The sequence below is a fragment of the Strix uralensis genome, chromosome 1, assembly GCF_047716275.1.
Source record: "Strix uralensis isolate ZFMK-TIS-50842 chromosome 1, bStrUra1, whole genome shotgun sequence".
NCBI classification, from domain to species: Eukaryota; Metazoa; Chordata; class Aves; order Strigiformes; family Strigidae; genus Strix; species Strix uralensis.
The window spans coordinates 54093565-54116636 of NC_133972.1; the positions used below are offsets into that span (position 1 = coordinate 54093565).

A 23072-nucleotide genomic window follows, 5' to 3' on the forward strand; every position below is an offset into this window, starting at 1 on the left:
AGTAGTTAGGGTGGTGTTTGTTAAAAATTTCACTGAAAAAAATAGGTAAATTTGTGAAGTATAGAAAAAATTTGAAAACATAATTTTGGGGGAAGTATTAAGGTGCAGAAAACTAATGTTATCAATATTGATATTACTGTATCCCACTAAACATACTATTAGATTTTGTTTCAGGGTTGGTTGAAATAAAACAGAGGAAACTTGCAGAATGCAACAGGAGCATAGTGGTCACATCTTTAAGCTATCAAAACGAAACAGGCATTTAGAGATGGTGTAAATGGAAAGCAGTGCTATGGGTGCATATGAGGACGCCATGTAGTTTTAAAAATGGTGGAAGCTTTTAAATTTGTATATTAAAACTCTCAAGTAGTCTTTTGTCCAACACTGTTTGTATTTTAAAGGCATATGATTCTGCGGATGATTGGTCTGAACACATCAGCTCTTCAGGCAAAAAGTACTACTACAACTGCCGAACAGAAGTTTCACAATGGGAAAAACCAAAAGAGTGGCTGGAAAGGTATATGTGTGTGTCTGTTTTTCATTGTATAAAGAACAAATATTCTTTCTTAAGAGCAAGTGATCTTATCTAACAGATTACTGCTATAAAAGACTGTGGTCCAAGTCTACTGTGTTCCTACCCTTACCATGACCTCTGGCATGTATTTTATCCCTTGATGATTTAGAGCAGGAAGTATGGTTGGTTTGGGTTTTGGTGGGGTTTTTTTGCTTGTTTGTTTGTCTTTTGGTTCAAATTTTTTTCAATGTTAGTGAGCTGAACTGGTATATTGGGGGCTTTGACAAGCACTGGTGTAAGGAAGCAATGACTAGGGTTTGCCTACTCCATCTTCAGCAGAAAGCTCCTTAAGATAGTTTAATTCATATCATGTAACTTCACCTGTAGAAAGTGTTATATTATTAGATGATGTAAGTTCTTACTTAACTTGTGTTTTCTTTTCTTCAGAGAGCAGAGACAAAAAGAAGCGAGCAAAATGTCAGTTAACAGTTTTCCAAAAGATAGGGATTACAGAAGAGAGGTGATGCAGGCGACAGCTGCCAGTGGGTTTGCCAGTGGAAGTATGTGGTTTTTTACAGTAATATATTCTTGCCTTGTTTGCATTGCTGTTTTCTTTTCCAAACTCAAAAAAAAAAAATTTTAAAAAAATCCCTTTCCTTAGCTGTTTTTCTCACCTTTTTTATATAAAAAGGCCAAAGCGGATAGTGCAGACAGCTCTCTCAAATGTTGTTTCTTAAAATAACTTTGAGCCTTTACTAGTACAGTGCTTGCTTAATGCTTTTCATGGTGGTACTCCTTTTTGCAGCTTTTACTGCCTAATTTAATTATCTTTATAGGTAGTTATTGAAACAATTTGCACAGTTCATGGTATAGTTGGACTGTTGTGATCATTGAGCCCTGTCAATGTCATAGTCTGAGCTTAAAAATAGACATGCAGAAGTCTCTTCTAAAACCTTGATTTCGCATCTGAAAATAATAAGCTAATTTAATGGATTATGATATTGAGGGTTTCAGAGACTTATGTATATTATTGAAAGCATATTTTTACCATGCCAGTACTCTTAGCAAAGCCTTTTCCCAGAGTATGAATTTCTGTTACTTGGAATTTTTCTTCCTGATACCTAGCTTTAATCTCTGATAGTTTTTTCTGGGAAATGGTTGTACTGTGAGATTCTATGTGCCTGTGTAGTTTGGGTGAATTTGTAGCATAGTTCTCAGGATGGTTTAAAAGTAGAAGCCAAGGTATTAATCTGTTTCTATGTTTGTCATCAGTCCTGTCCCCCCACCCTTTGCTTGGGACTTGACAAGGCAGAGATGAGTAAAGGGCTGTTTTTCTGTGTCTGAAACATACTGCATATGCTAAAACATACTGTATGGTACAAAAAGATAGCAGAAATGCATATTGCGGTAACTATTTGTTTTGTGACAGGTGAAAATCTAGGAATCAATAAAAAGGATTACTCTATATTTGGTTGGTATGTTCCCTGTGTAGCATAAAGTCTATGATCATATGACAAATGCAGATTAGTCACTCGTTTAATATATGGTTGTCTTGAATTAATTCAATTGAAAGTAAATTCTTTGTAGTAGTACTCAAGTGAGTTGAAGTGGAATTCTTTGAAGGCTAGAGTTTGAAACTATTAAATCATACTCAATGTTCAGGATTTTCAGTGAACAAAAGAAAAACAGTACGAATTATCTCTTCACACTAAATATAAGATGGAAATAATAGATTTTGATTTAGATTTTTTTAGGAGACTTCAAAAGTTAACTTGACTGTAACACTTGTTATAAAGCAGCCTTTCATCAAAACACAGTGCTTAACCGGAACGCTAAATCAAGCAAAGGTCAGAGAAAATGCATTTTGTCAGTGAGTAAAATTAAATTTTGCCTTCTTTGATGCTGATGTACTTGAGGCTTTTTTTAATCATAAGATGTTCAATCAGCTCTAGTTGTTGACATGCAGCTGTATTAATCAAAGTCACTGCAATCTTAGACAAGTTTCTAATTTAATCTTTTTTTCTTATTGCAATGTTACTCGGGGAATCCTGAAAAAAGTGGAAGACAAGCATTCCAGTGACGCCAGTAGTATGCTCCCACAGAATATTTTATCTCAAACAAGCAGGCACAATGACAGAGACTACAGACTGCCAAGAGCAGAGACTCACAGTAGTTCTACTCCAGTACAGCATCCCATCAAACCAGTGGTTCATCCAACTGCTACCCCAAGCACTGTTCCTCCTAGTCCATTTTCTCTACAATCTGATCACCAGCCAAAGAAATCCTTTGATGCTAATGGAGCATCTACTTTATCAAAACTGCCTACATCCACATCTTCCATCCCTGCACAGAAAACAGAGAGAAAAGGTATGTCTAATGAAATTCCTGTTTGTATTTAAGAGGATGCATTGCATTTGCGTTGCTTGTTGAAAGTGTGTTAGTTCTAGAATGTAAAGATTTTTTTTTCCTGTTGTGTGCTTAGAACCAGATTACTGTTTTGATGTGTTTATTTCCCCTTAAACCATATTTGCTGTATCTTACATAACTTCCAAATTGATGCGGCAATATTTGCTGTTCACTGGCTTATTCTGCAAATTATAATTTCAAATGATAATTTGAAAGACATATCTTAGTAGGACATATTTTAATTTTTGTCCTCCCTCATGTTGTTTTTGGATCTTTGCCATTATTTGAGTTCTTAACATGGATGTAAGTTACACCATTTTGGACCGTTATATTTTATGAACTGCTGTTACTGTTTGGAATGCCAGTGTCAAACTTTTCAATAAACACAAGTTCAATTCTTGCAGAAAGCAACAGTTTTCTACGTGTCTGTAACAGCTATTCTGTTTTGATCTGTGTCTTGTGGTATACTGGATCTCCAGTTCTAAAGCTGCTGAAAGTTTGTATTTCTGTATAATAGGTACCAAAAACGTTTAGAATCATCAACTGAAGATCAGGACTTCACTGTGTGTTGTTTGTGGCCCTTCAGAAGTCTGTTTTTTTAATTGGGTTTACTTCGTTATGAGGAAAGAGGAGCTCAAGAAGATTGTGAGAATGGAGATGTGTCTTACTAGTGATAGTGTGATACTTTCATAGAATCACAGAATCATTTATGTTGGAAAGGACCTTTTAAGATCATTGAGTCCAACTGTTAACCTAGCACTGCCAAGTCTACCACTAAACCGTGTCCCTAAGTGCCACATCTGCACATCTTTTAAATACCTCTAGGGATGGTGACTCCACCACTTCCCTGGGCAGCCTGTTCTAATGATTGACAGCCGTTTTGGTGAAGAAACTTTTCCTAATACCCAATCTGAACCTCCCCTGGAGCAACTTGAGGCCATTGTCCTATTGCTTGTTACTTGGGAGGAGAGACCAACATCCACCTCACTACAACCTCCTTTCAGGTAGTTCTAGAGGGTGATAAGGTCTCCCCTGAGCCTCCTTTTCTCCAGACTAAACAACCCCAGTTCCCTCAGCCACTCCTCATAAAACTTGTGCTCTAGACCCTTCTTAGAGAGCAACAGCATATAAGAAAATTCTATTTTGGGAGCTTTGGGAGGGGAAAAAGTAATTTTTAAGAAACATGTCTGGTTTTGATTTAAACTGTTGCTTAATTAGTATGACGCTGAATTCTTTTTTGAAAGATGGCTTGTTGCCCTGTTGGTATGTGCAAGTCTGTCTAGTTACAGAAGAATAGTGCAGTGCTAAAAAGACAAAAGAGACTCGGGTCTGACTTTGGTCTTATACTCTGCATTTGCTTTCCCGCCTGCCAGTTTTCTTTATTAAAGAATTCTAGCTTTTGCACAGTGATAAGTGCACTTGGCCATCCAAAATACCCAAACAATAGCATACATTGGCAGATACTGCAATGCAAGAAAATTGTGTACCTAAACAAATTTTGTATGTTTTTCTTGAGACTTTGTGCAATTTTTACATGACCTGGTACATGAATATTGACTATAAACTGCAGAGGAACAGAAGATTTTCAGCAAGCCTTTTTCTATTCAACACAGTAAAGCAAGAAGTAAGGTGTACTAGTTTATGCATGTTCTTGTACTGAATACCATAGTTACCTGTTCCAGTTCAGCCTCTATGCTTTGATTCCAGTTTGATGCACTTTTAAACATGACAGTGCAAAACATCCATGTCAGGTGTTCTCTCCTCTCCTCTCCTTTAGCGTATCCTCTCTATTTTCATTGCTATTTTAAAAATATACTTAAAGAAAACCCTTATTATTACTCAGTTCTGACATGTACTTGATTCCTGTTTGGTGCGTGATCAGACTTCAAACTGGATATATTCTTCCTTTGTTTTACTGCATATCTTTATTAGTTGATTTCACTCAATTGAGCAACTGTATCTTGCTGCAATTGAAGGAATTTCCCATTGTGACAACTGCTACAAATGTTGTCAGAGAGCTCTAGTGTTTCTTTCATACAACATTCATTTGAGAACATAAAATTGGGTATGAATAGTGAAAATGATCGCACAGGGCTGTCTTGACACTGTAAATCTTACTTTAGAATCTGTGTTACCATGGATAGTTCCATATTAAATAATCACTTAATTTCTGTATTCCTGTGTAGTTTTTTTAAGTTTATATGGGTTAAATGGATAGATTCTCTGTAATACTCTTGCCTTGGCACTTCATTGTGAGCAAACATATTACTTCCTGAGCTTGAGACAGGGTGGATTACAGAAAGTTAGTAATTGAAGAATTGAATAGATGAATGTTAAGTTTGAAATACTTATTCCAGAAAATCTGAGTTTTCACTTGTTGCTTGAATACCTCTGTTCTTACAGAAACAGAAAAATTCAGTGCAGCTTATATTATGATAAGAGATCATTCAAAGAGTATGTTTAATAGTTTCACCTTTTTCTTATTTTGTGAATGTTGGACTTCTTTTTTTTTTTCTTTTAAATAAGAAATTTGACTGATAAAATTTCTGCAGCATTTTATGTATTTAAAAGTAAAAGAAGGTAGGAAGCAGTGCTATACATTGGGATGTTTTTGGATAATTTGCTTCTGTTACTCATTTTCCCAGAGGTGACTGTGAACCTGTAGTACTACAGGTATGCAGTGTTTAAAAGAAGTTTTGTTTGTAGATGTTATACAAAATGAAAAAAAAGTGTCCTGAGCCAGTTCACAGTTTTCTAAAAGTGTCTTTGGAAAATAGTTTGAGGGGTTTATTTCTAACTAGTATGAAGCAAACAGCCTTTGATCTTTTTCTGTTCACTAGCTGTGCCATCCCTCTCTAAAAAGAGGTAAAGCGGTATTTTCTGCTTATAAAAATAGGTTGGTCCAAATGACTGAATAGTGTGTGCAGTAGTCCTTGCCTAAATGAATTCTTGCTTCTTGTCAATGTGTTGCTGGTAGCCTTATGCCAGCGTATATGTACCACTGTTTTAATAGTTCTGTATTTAGTGTGTATTTTTTAATGCAGTAATAGTTGTGAAAAACAAAAGAACAAAAAAACCACGAAAACCAACAACAACACTTTTTTCAGCTCAATCTCTTTTGCTGCAGGGGTATGTTGTAGTCCCACAAGGAGATTGAATAAAATCCCTGGCTGAACTATAGCTCAGCTGTTAGCAGTAGTCCTCTGCCCTCAATGGCTGGCAGTAGTGGAGAGTTCCTGGGGAACTATTTGACCTCTACCCTTTGGTTTGAATGTTCCAGTCAGAATCTGCTGCTTCTGTTTGTGCTCACTGTGAGTGCTTTATGCAGGTAAAGTGTGGGGTTGCTTTTCCTACTTTTTGGCTGCTTTATCTGTAGGGCACATCACATTTTCCTATTTCTAATTCAGTTACTGAATGAAATGTTGTATTGTCCATATCTTAACAGTGTGTCTGTCTGTAGGATACTTCTCATACCCTTCCTCCGAGTCCCATCAGGCAGCACTTCTATTTCTAGTACAGCAATACTCTAAAATTTTCCTGACAAAACTGAGCAAGCCGGCCGGTGCCATGCTGGGTGCGTTGTGACCCTGATGCTGACAGATTAAGCTGAGCTTCTTCCTCATCCTTTCTCACCCTGTGGTTTTCCTACTCGTAACACTTGCTAGTCTTTAGCAGTCAGTTATTAACATTGCTCTTGGTATCGTTGCATCTTCTTTGGCCGCGTTTTGCCGTTTTAAGTATATTACTCAATTCATACAGTGGTTAGAAAAATTACACTAGTGGGACTGTTAGAGGTTTCTTTCAGTACTTTACACTTGTTTGCTGAGCATTGCTGTTACTTTATTTTGACAGCAGAGATAAAATGTGAAAGTTCAGTTTTAAGGCTGGAGTAATCCAAACAAGAAAAATAGGGAAATTGTATTTTTAGATAATTTGAGCATATTTGAGAACCCAGTTACTGCTGCTGCCATAGTTTCATTTGGCCAAATGTGTTTACAAAATGCATTGCTTTTAAATATTTCTATATTTTGGTGTGGTTTAATGTCCTTAGTAGATCAGAACTGAACTGTGTAAAAAAGGTAGATGTGATTGTCACTGCTCAGAGAACTTAGTTGGTGGATTATACACTTAAGGTGTTCCAGCACGGATAAATGTGTTACGATTCTTAATCATCAGCAGTAAATCAGGCCATTCAGTTAGCTGTTCTAGGTGGTAGTTGTTTAATCCATATAGCAATGGTGAGGTTTATGCGGCAATAAAGCAATGAATTTCTGAAAAATTTGTAATGCAGTTTTTCTCCCACAGAGAGCACACTGCGAGAGCACACGTGCGTGACTGTTTCTAGCAGAACAAAGATACAGCTCAAGCTCACAATAGAGTGGTTGGGTGATATTGTAGTGTTGAATTTGAAGGACTTTGAATACATTGGTTTTGTTTTAAATGGCATTTAAAAATTGCATCAGTAGTAAAAGATATTGGAACACTCCAAGGATCACATTGATAATTTGGGAATTATCCAGTCAACAGTAGTGGTTAATTCCCATGTCATTATAAAAGATCTCTGTGAAATAAATCAGCTGTCCATATATACGGCAGAATACGGGCAAACTATATATAGCAGTATTTTAAAGCTACTCATATAGGGAGTACTAGTATGTTAGTTGTCAGGAGGAGGACTGTGGAGGAAGTTACTGCACAAAAAACGCATTTCCTCTTTTTGTTTCCTTTTTCCTCACTCACTTCTCTGTCACACTAACATGCCTGAATAACTTGGCGCACTGTGGGCGAGAAGGGAGCGAGCAAGTACTAGGAACAGGTACTTAAAGGACTTCAGCAACAGGGTGCCTTGAGGTACCACAGAGATGCAGGAGTGTTGGTGTCAAGAGCTCTTCATGAAACAGAGTAGATTAACAGTCAAAAGACTTAGTTTTTCTCCCCCTGCATTAAACCTAGTCTGAATAACTTTGTTAACTGTAACATACTAGACTGAGAATTGCCTTTCAGAATGAGATTCACTAGTGGATCAGCTGTTTGCTTAGGAACAAAGGTTCTCGTCATGAAGGGCAAAGATTGGTAACAGCAAGATTCAGCAGCATTTTAATATATTGCCTCAAACTCTGAGAAGCTAAGTGTTTGCCTTCTTGTATCTAGGTTGTAACTGAAGAACATTGTGGCACAACTGCTGAGAATGATCTGTGGTGTTTTTTCTGAAAGGATTACTTGGACTGTTATTAAAAAAAACACACCGCTTGGAAATACACAGTGTAATGTTTACATTCTGACTTAACATAATGTTTCTGGGGCAAGCAATAGCCTCCAGTTTACTTCAGTTCAGATACCCCTTTGAAATCTGCAACAAAGACGCACCTTTGTCCTACAGGTTCTTGTCATGGAGAGTACTGCCTGATAACTTGGAGTTCTTTCCTTTTTGTCCAAAAGATGTGATTGCAGGTCATGTTCCAGCAGAGTAGGTTATGAATAGAAAGCTCTTTCCTAATCATTGTGGTCTTCAAAAATTATTTTCATTATACAAAGGTTTTGTCCTGCTCCATTTTAATGTAAAACCAATTAAGAGTTCTTCACGTTAATATCCACATCTAGTTGGTTTTGTTTGACATCTGATTACTTTTTCTTCCTCCACTTTTTTTTTTAGTGGCTTTATTTCTTGCTTAATTTTTTCCATATGATTAAAGTTGATGGTCCAGAAACTTGTTTAGTTCTATATTGTAGTTCTATATATAGGCTGCATCTAATTAACTTGTTTACATGATTGTCAGAAAGCATACTGCATTTTCATATTGTCACAACAAAGTGAATGGATTTTTTTTAGAAGTTTTCCTAAACACTCTAGAAGTTGAAACTTTAATGTGCTTAGCTTATCATGGAAAAATTGGTACAAAGTCATATTTTTAAAATCACAATTTAAAAAAAAAAAATCTTATTTTTAATTTATTCCGAGGAAGAGCTAAAGCATAAATTTGAATTTAAAAAGTTTTCAACAGTTCAAAAGATCACAGTAAGCTATGGTCTGCTTTTGGTTTTAATTCTTCTTTATTTATTTAAAAAGTTTTTCTTGGGACTTTCATGTTAATAGCTGAAATTTTATATGAGGTTGAAGAGTCGTTTGTATAGCTTTTGTGTGGAAATTGGTGTTGACAATGAAGAGGCTGCAGAGTTGCCCTGTCCAATAGCAGGCAACTTCAGTCCTAGTCTAAGACTTCTGCAGGCCTTGCAGCATAGTTCATCTTTTGTTAAGAGTACTTTTTGTATAAGATACAGACCAAATTTGCATTTTCTGTTTTTAAAACTTTAGTTGAGGGTTCAGCATTAGTCTGATGTATTAATGGTTCAAATTAGGTTTATGAATGACTGCTGTGTAATCAAAAGCCTTATTTTGCAATAATACTGTAGTTAGTTAATGAACATGAACTTAGGTTCACACAGGTGTAGAGACCAGTGTATCCGAGGTACACTTAAGGACTTAAGATTTGTAAAGATACTTAGTTTTTCTCAGTATGCTGTGTTCATTTTGACTGTGTTTCATGACAGTTGAGGCTTCAAATGCATTTAGGAATTATAGGACTGTATAATTTGAAGCATTTTTTAAAAATCCTAGTAAATGTTTTAGAAACTAGGAAACCGTGTTTAAATGTAGAAAAGTAAACAACTGTGTGGCATAATACACAACGAAACAGTCTCTTAAAGCAGATCAAAAAAGAGGAATTAGAAAAGGGAGTGAGAAGTTTCTGCTTCTGTTTCTGGAAAAAGCAGGGGAAATGCATGCACCCCAGTGAGTGATATCAGGATTTTTATGAAACAAACACTTTGTCTTGAGGAGTTTTGACTAGTTGTGTTAACTTTAAAGGTGAAACTTGCAAGTTCTGTATAGCTTCATAAATCGAACCAGTTTTAAACCTTTATACAAAAATGAATGTGTAAATATTTAGAGGGTTTGTTTTATCGACAGTGTTTTTTGATTTATTTCTGTGAAATCAAGCATCCAGTCTGGAAGCCATGGAGTAAGATAGGTTTGTTTAAACTAAGGTAATGAAAGGTAATGAAAGGTATGATTGTACAGAACTAATCTGTAGTCTATGTTTTTTTACAACTTTTTTTGGCAGAAACAGGTTTATACCTTTTATTTCACCATGAATAACTTAAATTACTTAATTTGTGAAGTGCACTGATCTTCTGAGCATTCATTGTACTCTGCATCCTCTATGATGTTCAATAACACGGAGTTACAATATGATGTACATGTAGATAGTCATGATCATGGAGATGTATTCTTTCATAATATTTGAACTGTTGATTTTGTAATGTTAACCATCTCAAAAGATTGGAATGTTAGCATTAGACACCATACTTTTTTAATATCACTTTCTCTAGGTGTTTAGTCTGGGTGATGGTACAAAAAATATCATTCACAGGTGTATTTTAACACATATTTAAAACGCCTGCAATGATACAACTACAGAATAGTGGCTCCATATTGTATAAAAGAATTACCTGGACTGTGTTGTTTTGATGTAATCCAGTTTGAATTTTTATAGCAGAGAAGCTCACCCAAACTAAAGTACTTTTACAGACCTGTGGGAATTCAGTGGTTTTGTATGACATATTTTGAATCCTCTTATTCAAGAAATGAGGAAACACCCAGAACTGGTCTTCAGGTTTGCCTTCACTGCATTGTTAGCTCGAGTTTGCCTTTGAGTCAGTTTATTTTGTGTTCAAAACTGCAGTATGGGTGAAAAATAATTCCAGCTGTTTGGTATGGTGGTGTGGTTTGAAGCTCAGGTATTGCCTGTGTGAATTAATAATATAGTAGCGAGTTGCTTCTTTGCTTAAAATAATTCAACTGTGAAGATGAGTCTAACTACATTAAATATGTTTTGAATTTAGTGCTAGTAGTTGTTTTTAAATTAGGATGTTTAGTTGTTTTCTGTTTGGGTTTTATTGTAAGGTTCTTGAAACTGTAGGTTGGGAGACTTGCACATATAACTACTAACATGCCCCATTGTGCTTAATTCCCTTGCTTTTGTCTGCCAGTGTATCTTGTCCCTAGGTGGACTATGACAGATCCAAGTTCAAGTTTAAACTTTACATGTTTTTGTTTAGTATGGTAAGATTCTTGTTTGCTTGATGTATCTTGACTTGCAATTGTCTTAAGTTTACTTTGAACACCATAACATAGGATTTTGTATGTAATACTTCAATAACAAAGACTTTTACTAATGACTTGCTGTTTTAAGGGGGGCTAATACCTAATCAGCTGTCCTAGTCACATGTTACTGAAAAAGCATATAAAAATTTTGTAACTCTTTTTTACGTCTTCAGTCTTTGTAACACTTTTTGTCCCTTTGTAAGTTCTTTTTGTGAAAACCCGTGGCCAAATGACCGGGTCCCTTTACTGATACATTGAAAACCAAGCCCTGTAACTAGATAAGGCCGCCTCTTTTTTAGAAGTTTGCCTGAAATGTCAAAATACATCTGTGTGCCGTAGCTGTTACATCCTTGCAAGCTTCAAATTTGGATTCTTCTGCATTTTTTTCTGGTTTAGATTTCTTAGCTGCTTGACTGTTTGGGTTTTTTGGTTGGTTTTTTTTTTTTAGAGTATTTGTGACCTGTTATGAACTATTTCTACTGTAACTGCATGGAAGCAGAAGTCCCCTTTCTTTTCACTGAGATTTCTAATCTCATTTGATTTATGTGTTGATACTCCCATCATTTCTTATTTTAATTTGGAGCAGAACCTTAGAAAAATAAATCTCAAAAATTGCAATTAACGTAATCAGAAAATAAAAGTTTTTAGAATTTTGTAACACTTTATTCTTAGATAGTAAACCAAAACATTGTCATTTTTCTTCTTTACTAAAAGTCAGCCTCTTCTTATCTTGAGCATCTCTCCAAAGAAAAGAGCCAAACACACCTTTAGAGTAAAAGAGTTTCCCAGACAGTTATTTTAGCTTTCATTTGGGTTTTTGCCTGAAATGTGGAATATCCAGGTTAACATTCCCTGCCCAGTTTAAGGTGGGTTTAAAATCCAGGTCTTCAATATTATGGGCAAGCATCCTGGGTGAGGTCTTGGATCCATATCCATCTTTCCGCTCTTCATCCAAGCTGTTTGGTGCTGTAGAGACATTAGTCTTGACTGAATCTGGGAGCAGATATCTCCGATGGGCTTGATGAGGATGAGAGAAGGGGAAGCTAAAATTGAAATATAATGGTATATGTTCCTTAAAGGAAGGATACTTGAAGGGACAGTACACCTATAGTAAGTAGAAATACTTTATGTTCAGAAATTTCTCACAGTAATGGAGGAGAAACTTTGATGTTAACTGAAAGTCAAATTTAAAATTAAGTAACTCACATTAATTAGAACAAATTGCCATACAGTATAATTGAATTTAAGTATTAAGCATTTCTGTGGATAATAAGTGTTGATACTTGCTAAAATGAGATTGATAAAATAAAGGATATAGGTCTTGGTGCTTCAGGAGAAGCTGACAAGTCTGAAATTAATTATGGGCAGATACATTTTTGGATGTTTTTCCACTCTGCTGTGGGGATGTTAACAGCTCTTGTTTTTACATTTCTAGTACAGCTCATTATCCTGTTTGTGAATCCTGAGCAATGTAGTTGGATTGTGCCTGACAGACTTGGTCTTTATTTTATAGTTTCTTGTAGTCTGGTCTCTGAATAAATGAAGCATGGCTTATACCCTCCCCTTAAATTTGCCTGTTTGTAAAGTCCGTGGACTGTAAGGTTTTTGTTCATAGTATGTTTTCCAAAGAAAGATTGGAGTCATGAGTAAAAACATAGACTTTGAGTATAGGCACAGTAAAAGAAAAAAACACTAAGGAATTTTTGGCCCACATTTGTCCTAAAAATCTGGGGAAAAAAATTCCCATATGTAATACTGGCAGCTTTCAGTCCAATATCTTGAAGTGGAAATCTTTTTTGTGTGTATTCCTAACTAGGTTCAATAGAGTAGATTACACTAGATATCAAATATCTTCAATTTTTGTTGTATTCATGTTTTGTTTTTTTTCTTATAACAGTAGTTAAGCATTTGATCTTCTGAATATAATATGAATATTATACTAGTGAGAAGTTGTCAGGTTATATTGGAGAAAATGAAAATTACTGTCTGTCTTCTGTTCAGAGTCTTCATCTGTGGACAAGTCTGTATCCCATTCTTGCACAACTCCTTCTACATCTTCTGCTTCTGGACTGAATCCAACTTCTGCGCCTGCTTCATCTGCTCCTACAGTTCCTGTCTCACCTGTCCCACAATCACCAATTCCTCCATTACTTCAGGACCCAAATCTCCTTCGACAGCTGCTGCCTGCTCTGCAAGCCACCTTGCAGCTTAATAATTCTAGCGTAGATATATCCAAAATCAATGAAGGTAAGGATTCTTTAGTTGCTGTAGTTTCTTATTTACACACATTAGTATATTATTAGATACTAAGCTGTAGTAATTGCAAGCCTTACTTTAAATGAAGAATAACTGAATCCCTAGATAAACTGGGATTGTTTTGGTTCGGTGGGGTTTTTTTTCTGTTAAACCTTTCTAAATGAGTGAAGTAACATTTAAGGTTGATAAGCTAATAAATGCTGATGTATGTGAGCAGTAATTGAGACTGGAATCGCTGTATCAGCAGTCTTCTATCGCATAAAATTTAGTTGGAGCCTTTTGTTCTTTTGTTTCCTGCAGTGTTCTTTGTTTTCTGTAGTTTGTGCTGCTATTCTAATAATATGTGTTTGCAAATACTGAAACTTCTAGGGATTCTTAAATCTTGTTGCCTGTCAACTTTTTTTCTTTAGCAGAACATGTTAGCTTCTCTGAATAAAGATAGCATATCAGTAATTTTGCTAGCTAGTTAAATTTTGTGCATGTAATTGGTCTATCCCTTAGATTTTGTCACGTTGGCCTAGTTTAGCTAGTTCTAAACTTTCTTCTAATACAGTGCCTTTCGCTGCAAGAACAGATAGAGCTATGCATTTTGAATGTAATTTTAATGTGCTGTCTGCATGTGGCAGGTTATTGATGAAGAAAGTGGTGTGGGGTTTTTTGTTTGCTTCTTTGAACTTCTTGTGCACTGATCTAAATACCAAGCAAAACATTTACATGTAGTGCCCAGAGTTAATTATCTTTAACTTTTTAAAAGTGCAAACCATGAAAGTCAAAATAGTAAAAATATACTTAAAATTTTACTATTACATATGTTACGATTATTTATAAGGAAAAGCTGTCAACTGACTTCCTTTTAATCAGCAAATAATATGGCTTCATTCAGTACTAATAGGTGAGTAAGTTATTGGTTTTTTTTCTGTGCAGGGAGAAGCTTTTAAAATTGTAGTGCACTAGGTTGGACTAAAAAAGTAGGAGTCTTGTGATTGTGTTAAAAAATGAAAGGTCCAGTTAAGACTCCAGTTGTATTTTATTAGAAAGCTGCCAATTTTAAGTTCCTAGTCATTTTCTCTTGCCGTATCTGAGCAGCAGCTGTGTCTGTCTTGGAACAAGAGTGTTTAGTATTGTTCTGATGGCATGAGGGCCTGGCTGCAGGTCTGTGTGGGCAGAGTGACTTCACCTTTCACAGCAGGACTACCCTTACTGTACCCATGAGGCAGAGTTATTCTGTGTTTGTGCTGGTGAGTCATTTTTTGCAGACTTGTGCGTGAGTAGTGTACATTCAGAAAGTATCCCACAGAGCCTGTAGACCTTTTTGAAAAGATGAGTTCAGAAGCTGGGTCTCATCAGCTCATACTGTAAGATGCTCTTCCTGTGTAATGCAGTTTTAAAACGGTTGAAAAAAATTAATTTTTTTACTGGAGGAGGAGGGGATGAGACAGCTAATCCCCAAACGAGTAAGTTTTGTGGTTGTTTTTTTTGGGTGGATGGTTTGTTTGGTTTGGTTTTTGATTTTGTGTCTTGTTTTTTTTCAAGAAGAAACACTGAGTATCTGGATTTTTAACTTGAAAGATCTTTTCTTTTTCCTTGAACAGAAATCATCCCCCTTGCCCTCCCCATCTCTTTTAGCAAGTTAGTGATACTGGTTTTTTGCTGCTTTTTTTTTTTTTTAAATGATTGTAGTTTAAAAAAACCCATGCATTCTGCTTACTATATGAACAAATTGAACAGATGTTATCTTTATGTTTACAAGAATTATTACTGATCCATAAGATCAAGCTGAAGAATTACAAGTTATTTTCTAAAAAAATTTTTTTTTAGTGTATGTCTCAAAGATGAAACTACTAAATACAGGATTTGGTTAGATAAGCCAACATTCATGAATTGAATTCAAGTTATTGAAAAATAGTTCAGGTGGCTCTTTGGTCGATTGTGAATACGGGAACAAAATCAGAAAGAAAAAGCAGCTTAAATGTGTTTAGCCAGTTTGAACAGTTTAAAGTGATGTTCTACAATTGTCAGTAAAACAGAATGTTTGTTTTTAGTTCTAACAGCAGCTGTGACCCAAGCCTCTCTGCAGTCTATACTCCATAAAATTCTTACTGCTGGACCATCTGCTTTCAATATCACTTCCCTAATTTCTCAAGCTGCACAACTGTCTACGCAAGGTATTTAGTCTTCACTTACGTAAAATTGTTACGTTGCATTTTATAAAGGCTGATACAATTGAAACTTGTAGAAGCTGTCTCTTGTTGTATCTTTGTCCATCTGGCGTGGAGGATGTCAAACGACTTCTGTTTCCAAAGATAGGATAAGAAATTGTTATTTGGGGAGCCGGAAGCTGATACATGACTAAATAAATGTACTTCTCTGTTTCGCCTTTTGGGATTTTCTTTGTATGTTAACTAACTCTATAAGAGTAATGTAAAACATGTGCAAGACCTTCTTAATTTATTCAGAACCTTAATTAGACGTTATTTAATGTTCAATATAGAGCACAACTCTTCTTTGGTTGAACACCCTTGTAATACTGTGCAACTGTGACTCTTGGGGGAGGCCTTAAATTCTTAAAAGGAAGTTTATTCTATCTGGTGGGGGGCGTGGTTTGTGGTCTTCTATAAATAGTATTTTTCAACTTCCAGGCAAGATATTCCTTCAGGTATCTTCAGTACATTCTGGTTTGTAACTTAATAAAGCTAGAAACTTAAACCAAAACAGTAAATGCAGTCATGTTATTGAATAGGTAAGCAGCATTATCCTAATTTTTAACCAGTAATTAAAACATGCGTGGGGGACTTCTGTTGGTAGATGCCTAGAATGGGTGAATAGGTTTCTAGATAAGCTGCGCATGCATTCTTTCAGTTAAAATTAAGTGCTTTAGAGTTAAGCACTCTAAAATAGGAATTGCAAATGAAACTAATTTAGTCTCTTCATGTGTAAAAAAGCATTGCGTAATAGCTGCTGCTTTACCCTTCCTCTCAAGTTTTAGAAGTGGAGGGTTTGAGGAAAATACAAGTCTTTAGTTAGGATTGTTGTTGAACATTTGATTGTTTCAGTTCACTCCACCAACTGTCTCAAGGTGAATGTGTTTGTATATAATCTAATACATCATACTCCAAAGTACTGAAAGAAAATCTAATTCACATTTAAGATAGGATATGGTTTTATTAAAAACAATCTTTTTTTTTCTTTACAGCTCAGCCATCTAATCAGTCTCCAATGTCTTTAACATCTGATGCCTCATCACCAAGATCATATGTATCTCCAAGAATAAGCACGCCTCAGACTAACACCGTTCCGATTAAACCTTTGATGACGACGCCACCAGTATCATCGCAGCAGAAGGTAAGCTCCTTTTGATTTATGCCATATTGTAGTAAGAAACCATTAATAAAGTATTGCTGATATATATTCATGAGCTAGCAATTATATATAGGATGATAAAATATGTATGTTATCTTTCCCAATAGAAACAGAAACAACTGGAAGCAACTATGTGTGTGGCTGTACTTTTTGCAGTATAACTCTAGCATGGAATTCTGATATGCTTCTATGTTCTTGAAGAAAATCTTGTGCTCACTTCAGATGCTGCGTGGAGATATTACCAATCAGTATTTTAACATATTTAAATGGAAACAAAAACTTACTTCAAAGGCAACAGCTGATACAGTTCTCTAGACTTTAGCCAATAAAAGATTTTTAGAATGGGAGAGAGTGTCAAATTTGGTTTAGAAATGTTCTAGGTGTTCACAAGGTCAATAATGTTGTGTCTCTTTCCCTTCCTGCCCCCTCACCCCCATTCATTCAGAATTCCTAATTGAATCAATGACTAAGAAACATTGATTTGAAGCTACCACATAGACTCCTAAGGTTCTTCATAAGGATGAAGTAGAAAACATAAAGTTGTCTTTTCTACTTTTTTGTGTGTGATTCCTCTAGCGGGTCACTCTTCAGAGGAAGAAAGTCTTTTGCAGAATTTGATCTCAGTATTCCATATCCTGCAAGTGGTGATACTGAGGAATAGATACGGTTGAAGCCAAGATTATTTATTTATTTTCTCTGTCCAGCAGATCAGAGACTCTGTTTTGCTGTGTACAGCTGTGGAAAATAGATGTAATTAGAGGCACTCAAGATGAACTTCCCCTTAAGGGATTTTCTTTTTCCTTGTTTAAAGACTTGTGATTCATATTATAGAACAAGGGTGGGAAGAGATACTGGGTTTAAGGATCTGTTATGAAGGAGGATTTTGTTACTAAAGGAGACTAAAGACAGAGCTATTGAATTGCGCCCTCTGGTGGAAGATAGCCTTTTACATTCAAGATAGTTTTGTAGTGAAAGGTAGAGCTGCAGGGCATAACAGCCTTGTGCCTTTTAGGCAAGTTAAAAAAACTTCAAAATTTTAGCAGTTTACAACGTTGTTCTGGCTGTGAAAAATGGAAGTCCGTTGAGAAGGCTTTGGACCTCTGCTAGAGATTTTCTGTTTTCATGCAACGGGAGCTTGTCCTCTCTCTTCATTGTACAGATCTTTCTTTCAAGATTGAGACCCTCGGATTTTAACCCAGTCTATCAGTATGTTGCTCAGTGTATGCAGTATCTTACCAGTTTAAGAAGGATGACTAGATTTCGGGGTGAGACCAGTCTTGTTTGGTGTCATGTCCATCGTTGTCCACCCCCCCCACCCCCAAATCCCTGTTCTCCACCCTCCCTGCCCCCCCACCTCCACTTAGCTAAGGCATCTTTTTTTCAATTTTCTGCTCCAAAGGGAACCTCTTATGTCTTGAAGGCCTTTAAGGGATACTTTTATCTTCAGGAGGACAGATTGCGTTCTTCATTCTAGTCTAAATGCCTCATTTTCTTAAATCTGAATTTTTTAATGGGTACAGAGAAAACCAAGTGATTCTCCCAGTTTATTGTGATTGACAATGGTACAGTGAATTGTACCTCATATGTGTACTAACTCTGCTTCTTGTCTTTGTTTCTTGCCCTTGAAGTGCATCCTGAATCTATGTGGTCACATTGCATAGCTAGGTGACAAGTAATGAAATTACAAAATAGCAGGCTTGAAACAAAGAAGGGAGAAGGCTGGCACTTTCAAATCCTGGGATATAAAAAAGAATCTTCTTAAGCTGTTTACTGTCAGTGACTGAAAGTTGATTTGTTCTGGTCTTTACAACCCAGAGATCTGGATCTACTTTATAAATAAAGTTCTGATTATCAGTTGCATTATAAACATGGCCAAAGCTTTATCTTTTGGGATCTTGTTTATCCACGGTGTTTTCTGAAAGAAAACTTGAAGGAAGGGCAGCTCAGCAGGATTCCACACACACCCCCCTGCCCCAAGACATTTATCCTTTTTTTATAAACTTAGCTTCTTTAGTATTTATCATCCTGCTACAGATGTTTTCCTAGAACTGTGCAGACAAGCTTGAACGCACTGCCTTTCACCCAGTGTAAAGACCAGCATTATACCTATGAAGGAGGTGATACGATAGTAAACTATGCCTTAAGAGAAAGTGAAGGTAGGCCAAGTGTTGTAAGTAGGGCCACTCTCTCTTGGTAGACCGACTGTATAATTGGATATGCTTTTGGACACACAAGCCTTCCCTCAGGTTTTCAGCAGAAGCAAAAAACTTAAACTAGATGCAGATTTGAGAAGAGTTGATCTGAGTTTAGTGTAAGTCTTAACTACACCAAGGCTGCCACTCCTCAAAAAAGAACAAAAAAGTGTTGGTTATTTTATGCTTTGTCTGATATGAGATTCTCCACTTACATGCAGGGCTCTGTGATTGCCTATAGTTAGTGACTTGGCATGCAGGATTTCACCTCTGGTGTTTTCAAAGTAGGGTGATATAGGTATTGTGTGTTTTATTGATACATATACAGAAGTTCTTCTGAAAGTGGTGACGTCTGTATTTTGATGACCATACTGTGACACATTTTGAAATTACTATATTATAATCCCTCTTTCCTTAAGATCACACCACACTGAGGTGAGATTGCACATCTCGTTTATTTCTGAAGCACATATAGTGTGGTTGCAGTCAAAGTGTTAAATGTAGTAAATTTCTGAGTTACTCATTCCAGTCTATAATGTCTTTGCCATAGAATGCTATTAATCCCGAAGAACTGTTGTGCATTTCTGTATACAGTGGCAAGTTTTTACTCTCATCTCTCTGTGAGAAGGTTGTAACTCTTACTACACTGGGACATCATAACCCTAAAAGCTTTCTATTTTCTAGGTACCTCAAGTAGCTTCACACATCAGCTAAGCAGAATTAGTAGTAACGCTTGACAGCAGGATCTTTTCTTGTTTTTTGTGTTCCTTAAATCTTGTGCTAACAACAGAGCTGTTGAAATATTAACATGAATTGTTTGTGTGTTAGTCCCAGAAGTGGCAAATTCTGGTTCAGCAGCATATACTTTTCCAGTTCAGTAGGGAAAGAACTTTCTTGATAGTTCTTCTATTCACATAATTCAATTCTGTAAGATAGGATTGAGATGAGAACTTAGGTGGTGATAGCTCCAGTGTGAGCATGTCTGTTTTAGTACTCCTTTGGGTATGTCAGGTTAGCTTATCCAGTTCTAAGATGCATAATCAAGACGTGGTGCTGTGTGAGGACACACTTGATTTCAGAGCGCAAGCTCCTTGGTGTAGGGTGCTTCTGTGCAGCAGGCATAGACAAAACTGGACTGGCACTGTGCAAGCAGAGGCCAGTGCCAGATGCACAGGTACTTGGGCTGGCTCTGAGAGCAGTGTAGGGCCTGTAACTTAGGACTGCAAGAACATGTCTGTAGTGCTTTTAAGCTCAAGCTGGTCTGTCTGCCTGGAGGTGTGCTGTATGCACATGGCAGCTCAGGTGTCACACACTCCAGCATCTTAGGCATTGTATTTTGCTATTTAGCTGTGTCTGTGTTTTATGGTTAGAACCTCTTCTGAATTTCTGCAGAATACCTGTGTGAAGCATATGTTATGCAGATCTGTCAAGCTTAGTAAGAATGTTGCTTATGAAATATTTTTTTTTTATTTGACCTTTATTTTTCTGTTTCTGGTACACTTACAGTCTTTGAAACTTGGAAAATAGGGAATAGTTAGGAGTTTTTGTGACTCATTTGTCTACAGATCCCAGTTTTTCTTTACAATCCATTTTTGCTTTTATCAGCCAAGGAGCTTGTTAGTTTTCCAGTTTGGATCTGCAAGGTGATTGTATTATCTCTGATGGACTTCCCTTCTGAAATTGTTTGTCTTGTTTGAACAGCTTTGATAGTTATGTCTGCTCACAGGGTGAGCAAAATTCAGGCACTAATAGCAAAGTTCTTCATGTCATACATTTCATAAAGATATTTGGGTAGTCTTTTTTTCTTAATTTATGAACTACTACTGTTTTGCCTGTCTCAACTATGTAATTCTGTTGATTTCAACACGCTGAGCGATCTTACAGTGATTTTTCAGATCTTTCAGATTTATCTTTCCAGAATCATAATCTTTTCTTGTGCTATTCAGACTTTTTGTGGTTTTTGATAATAATTTTAGAAGTTGGATTTTCCTCTTAGACAAAGTAGGTTTGAGATTACATTAAGATTTCCTGTATTTTTAAATACATGAAGTTATGTCTTGAGTTTACTTTAGCAGGTACTGTCTGACTTGCCCTCTGTCGTTTGTTTCACAGGACTGTGTTTCTGAAACTGAGAGAATTTCTGGAGGTTCAGATGACCACTAGTTAGTAATCTACACCAGCTTGATGTCAGCAAATGCCAGACAAGCTGCCTATGTTTTTTTGTCTTTATGGATCCCTAGAATCCATTTTTCTTCCTTTTCTCTTTCTTAAAATTGTTAGCTTGCTTTTTCTGGAGTGGGAGATAAATTTTGGAGCCACTTTCTCTCTTGTACATACTTTAAAAGGGACAGAGGTATGCAGAGTATGAGGCAAAAAAAAAGTATGTTGAACTTCATTTACTGTAACTTAGACACTAGTATATTCCCAGACTTTTCATCCTGCTGCAGTTCAGGAATTCACAGAAAAAAGGCTATTTCACTGCAGGTGTCTTAATCAATGTGAATGTGTACTAAAAAGGAAAAGCAAAAAGCCACTGGTGACTTTTTTTTAGTCATTCATTAGTTTAGAACTGACAGAACAGTTAAGAAGGAGGAGTAGCAGACTGATAAATATTATTTAGATTTTTTTTCCATTTCTAATAGAGATGTTATAATATGGTTATGATCAAATTCTGCTCTTGGCACTCTGTAATGTATTTTCAAGTAGGGAACTTTTAACTTTTTAAGTGAAAATTTTTATTTGGTTAACGAACAGTTCTTCTGAGGTTGAAAATGAGCTTGGTGCTCACATGGAAGATGTGGTCAAAAATGAACCAGTGTTGAACTGTTTTACCAATTAACTTGCAATATTTTGACAAGTCAGATGGATCTAAATTTGTGTCTGTTATGTCTGTTCAGTACTTCTATTTTAGTAAAAAAAGCTGTCTGTCACAGCTGTGGAACTAGAGATGATTTTTTTTTTTTAAAACCACCTGAAGAGTGAAAAGTGTAAAAATTCTGTCAACAAGAGACCTTGTGTCAAAAAACCCTACGGGTCTTGTAATTTCTGTGTTTTTTCTCTGGTTCTTACACTTGATATTTACAGTGGAGGAAATTAATGAAGCTTTGAACTTTCCAGGTTGCTACTCCAGGTGTTAAACAAGGACCAGCTTCACAGGCAGCACCTCAGCAACCAGTAATAGCTGACAAGCAGGCAGGTCATGAACCTGCCTCTCCACGAAGTCTTCAGCGCTCAAGGTAATTAAAACACTTCTCCGTGCTGTCCTCTGTTTTTGCTCTGGATGCAATGTGTGTTGTATATCTTGAAATTTGTGGATTCTTCTTTGGCCTGTTTATTGAACATGTGATTTAACTGCTGCTGAGAGGATACAGCTAAGTATCTTTGTTACAGAACTACTGTGGTAGGTTCTTCATGTTAGGACCACCACTAGAGTTCCATTCACAGAAGCAAAATAGAATGCATATTTTTGCTCTGTCACTCTGGAGTCAATTTTACAAGTGATTCTTTGTATTGTGATTTCTGAGTTTGGAGTTTTTATTTCTTTCTGTGCAGTTATGGGATTAAATACTTTAACTCTGTGTGACTTGCTTAGCGTTAGATGTTTGTGGTGTCTTGATGTAGTGTAATTTGATTTTTAAATTAGTAAGAACTTATGTCTATCAGGTGATTTTGCTGCTTTAGTGAAAAACATTTCAAAATGAAGTAAGTTTCACAATCGATTTTCCTTGGCCAGACTTTTTGTCAACATTGCAGCCTATTCAGATGTTGCATGATATGAACATTTAGCCACTGATTTACAAGGTGGGTTTAGAATCTGTATCTTGTCTAAAATTTTTCTTTTGGGAAGATGGGCTTTTCATTGTGCAGGATGCTGTACACTTTGTCATATTGATTCCAGGGGCTGTACAAAGATCTGTCACAAGATCTTCCGGTGACAGAGTCATGATCTAGAACTGTGGCAGGAGGAGATTGCAGGTTGACTTTTTAAAAAGTGCATCATTGCAATGGATTCCTGTAAATCTACAAGGTGTTGTGCTTCTTAAAAGCTAGATTTTTAGAGTGGTTGAATAAGGTGTGTGGTATGATGTTTATAAAACAAACAAACAAACACCACCAGCAAGAAAACCCCAACACTCTTTACTTGTCAGTATACCTGAAGCTGCATGGTGGTGCTTTCCAG

At 36.3% G+C, this 23072-nt stretch overlaps 1 protein-coding gene across 4 annotated transcripts in view; it reads left to right on the top strand.

Annotated features, from left to right (window-relative positions):
* Positions 1–23072, top strand: part of WAC (WW domain containing adaptor with coiled-coil) — a 63424-nt gene that overhangs the window by 25746 nt on the left and 14606 nt on the right. For 3 of the 4 annotated variants that reach the window (XM_074866820.1, XM_074866828.1, XM_074866838.1), the window contains 7 exons: positions 402–517; positions 962–1074; positions 2573–2881; positions 13086–13331; positions 15383–15505; positions 16534–16682; positions 22010–22128. In XM_074866820.1, coding sequence (XP_074722921.1) covers positions 402–517; positions 962–1074; positions 2573–2881; positions 13086–13331; positions 15383–15505; positions 16534–16682; positions 22010–22128 — 1175 coding nt within the window. Of the gene's footprint in view, positions 1–401; positions 518–961; positions 1075–2572; positions 2882–13085; positions 13332–15382; positions 15506–16533; positions 16683–22009; positions 22129–22625; positions 22681–23072 lie in introns of those variants that run through there. The other variant, XM_074866847.1, reaches the window with a different exon arrangement.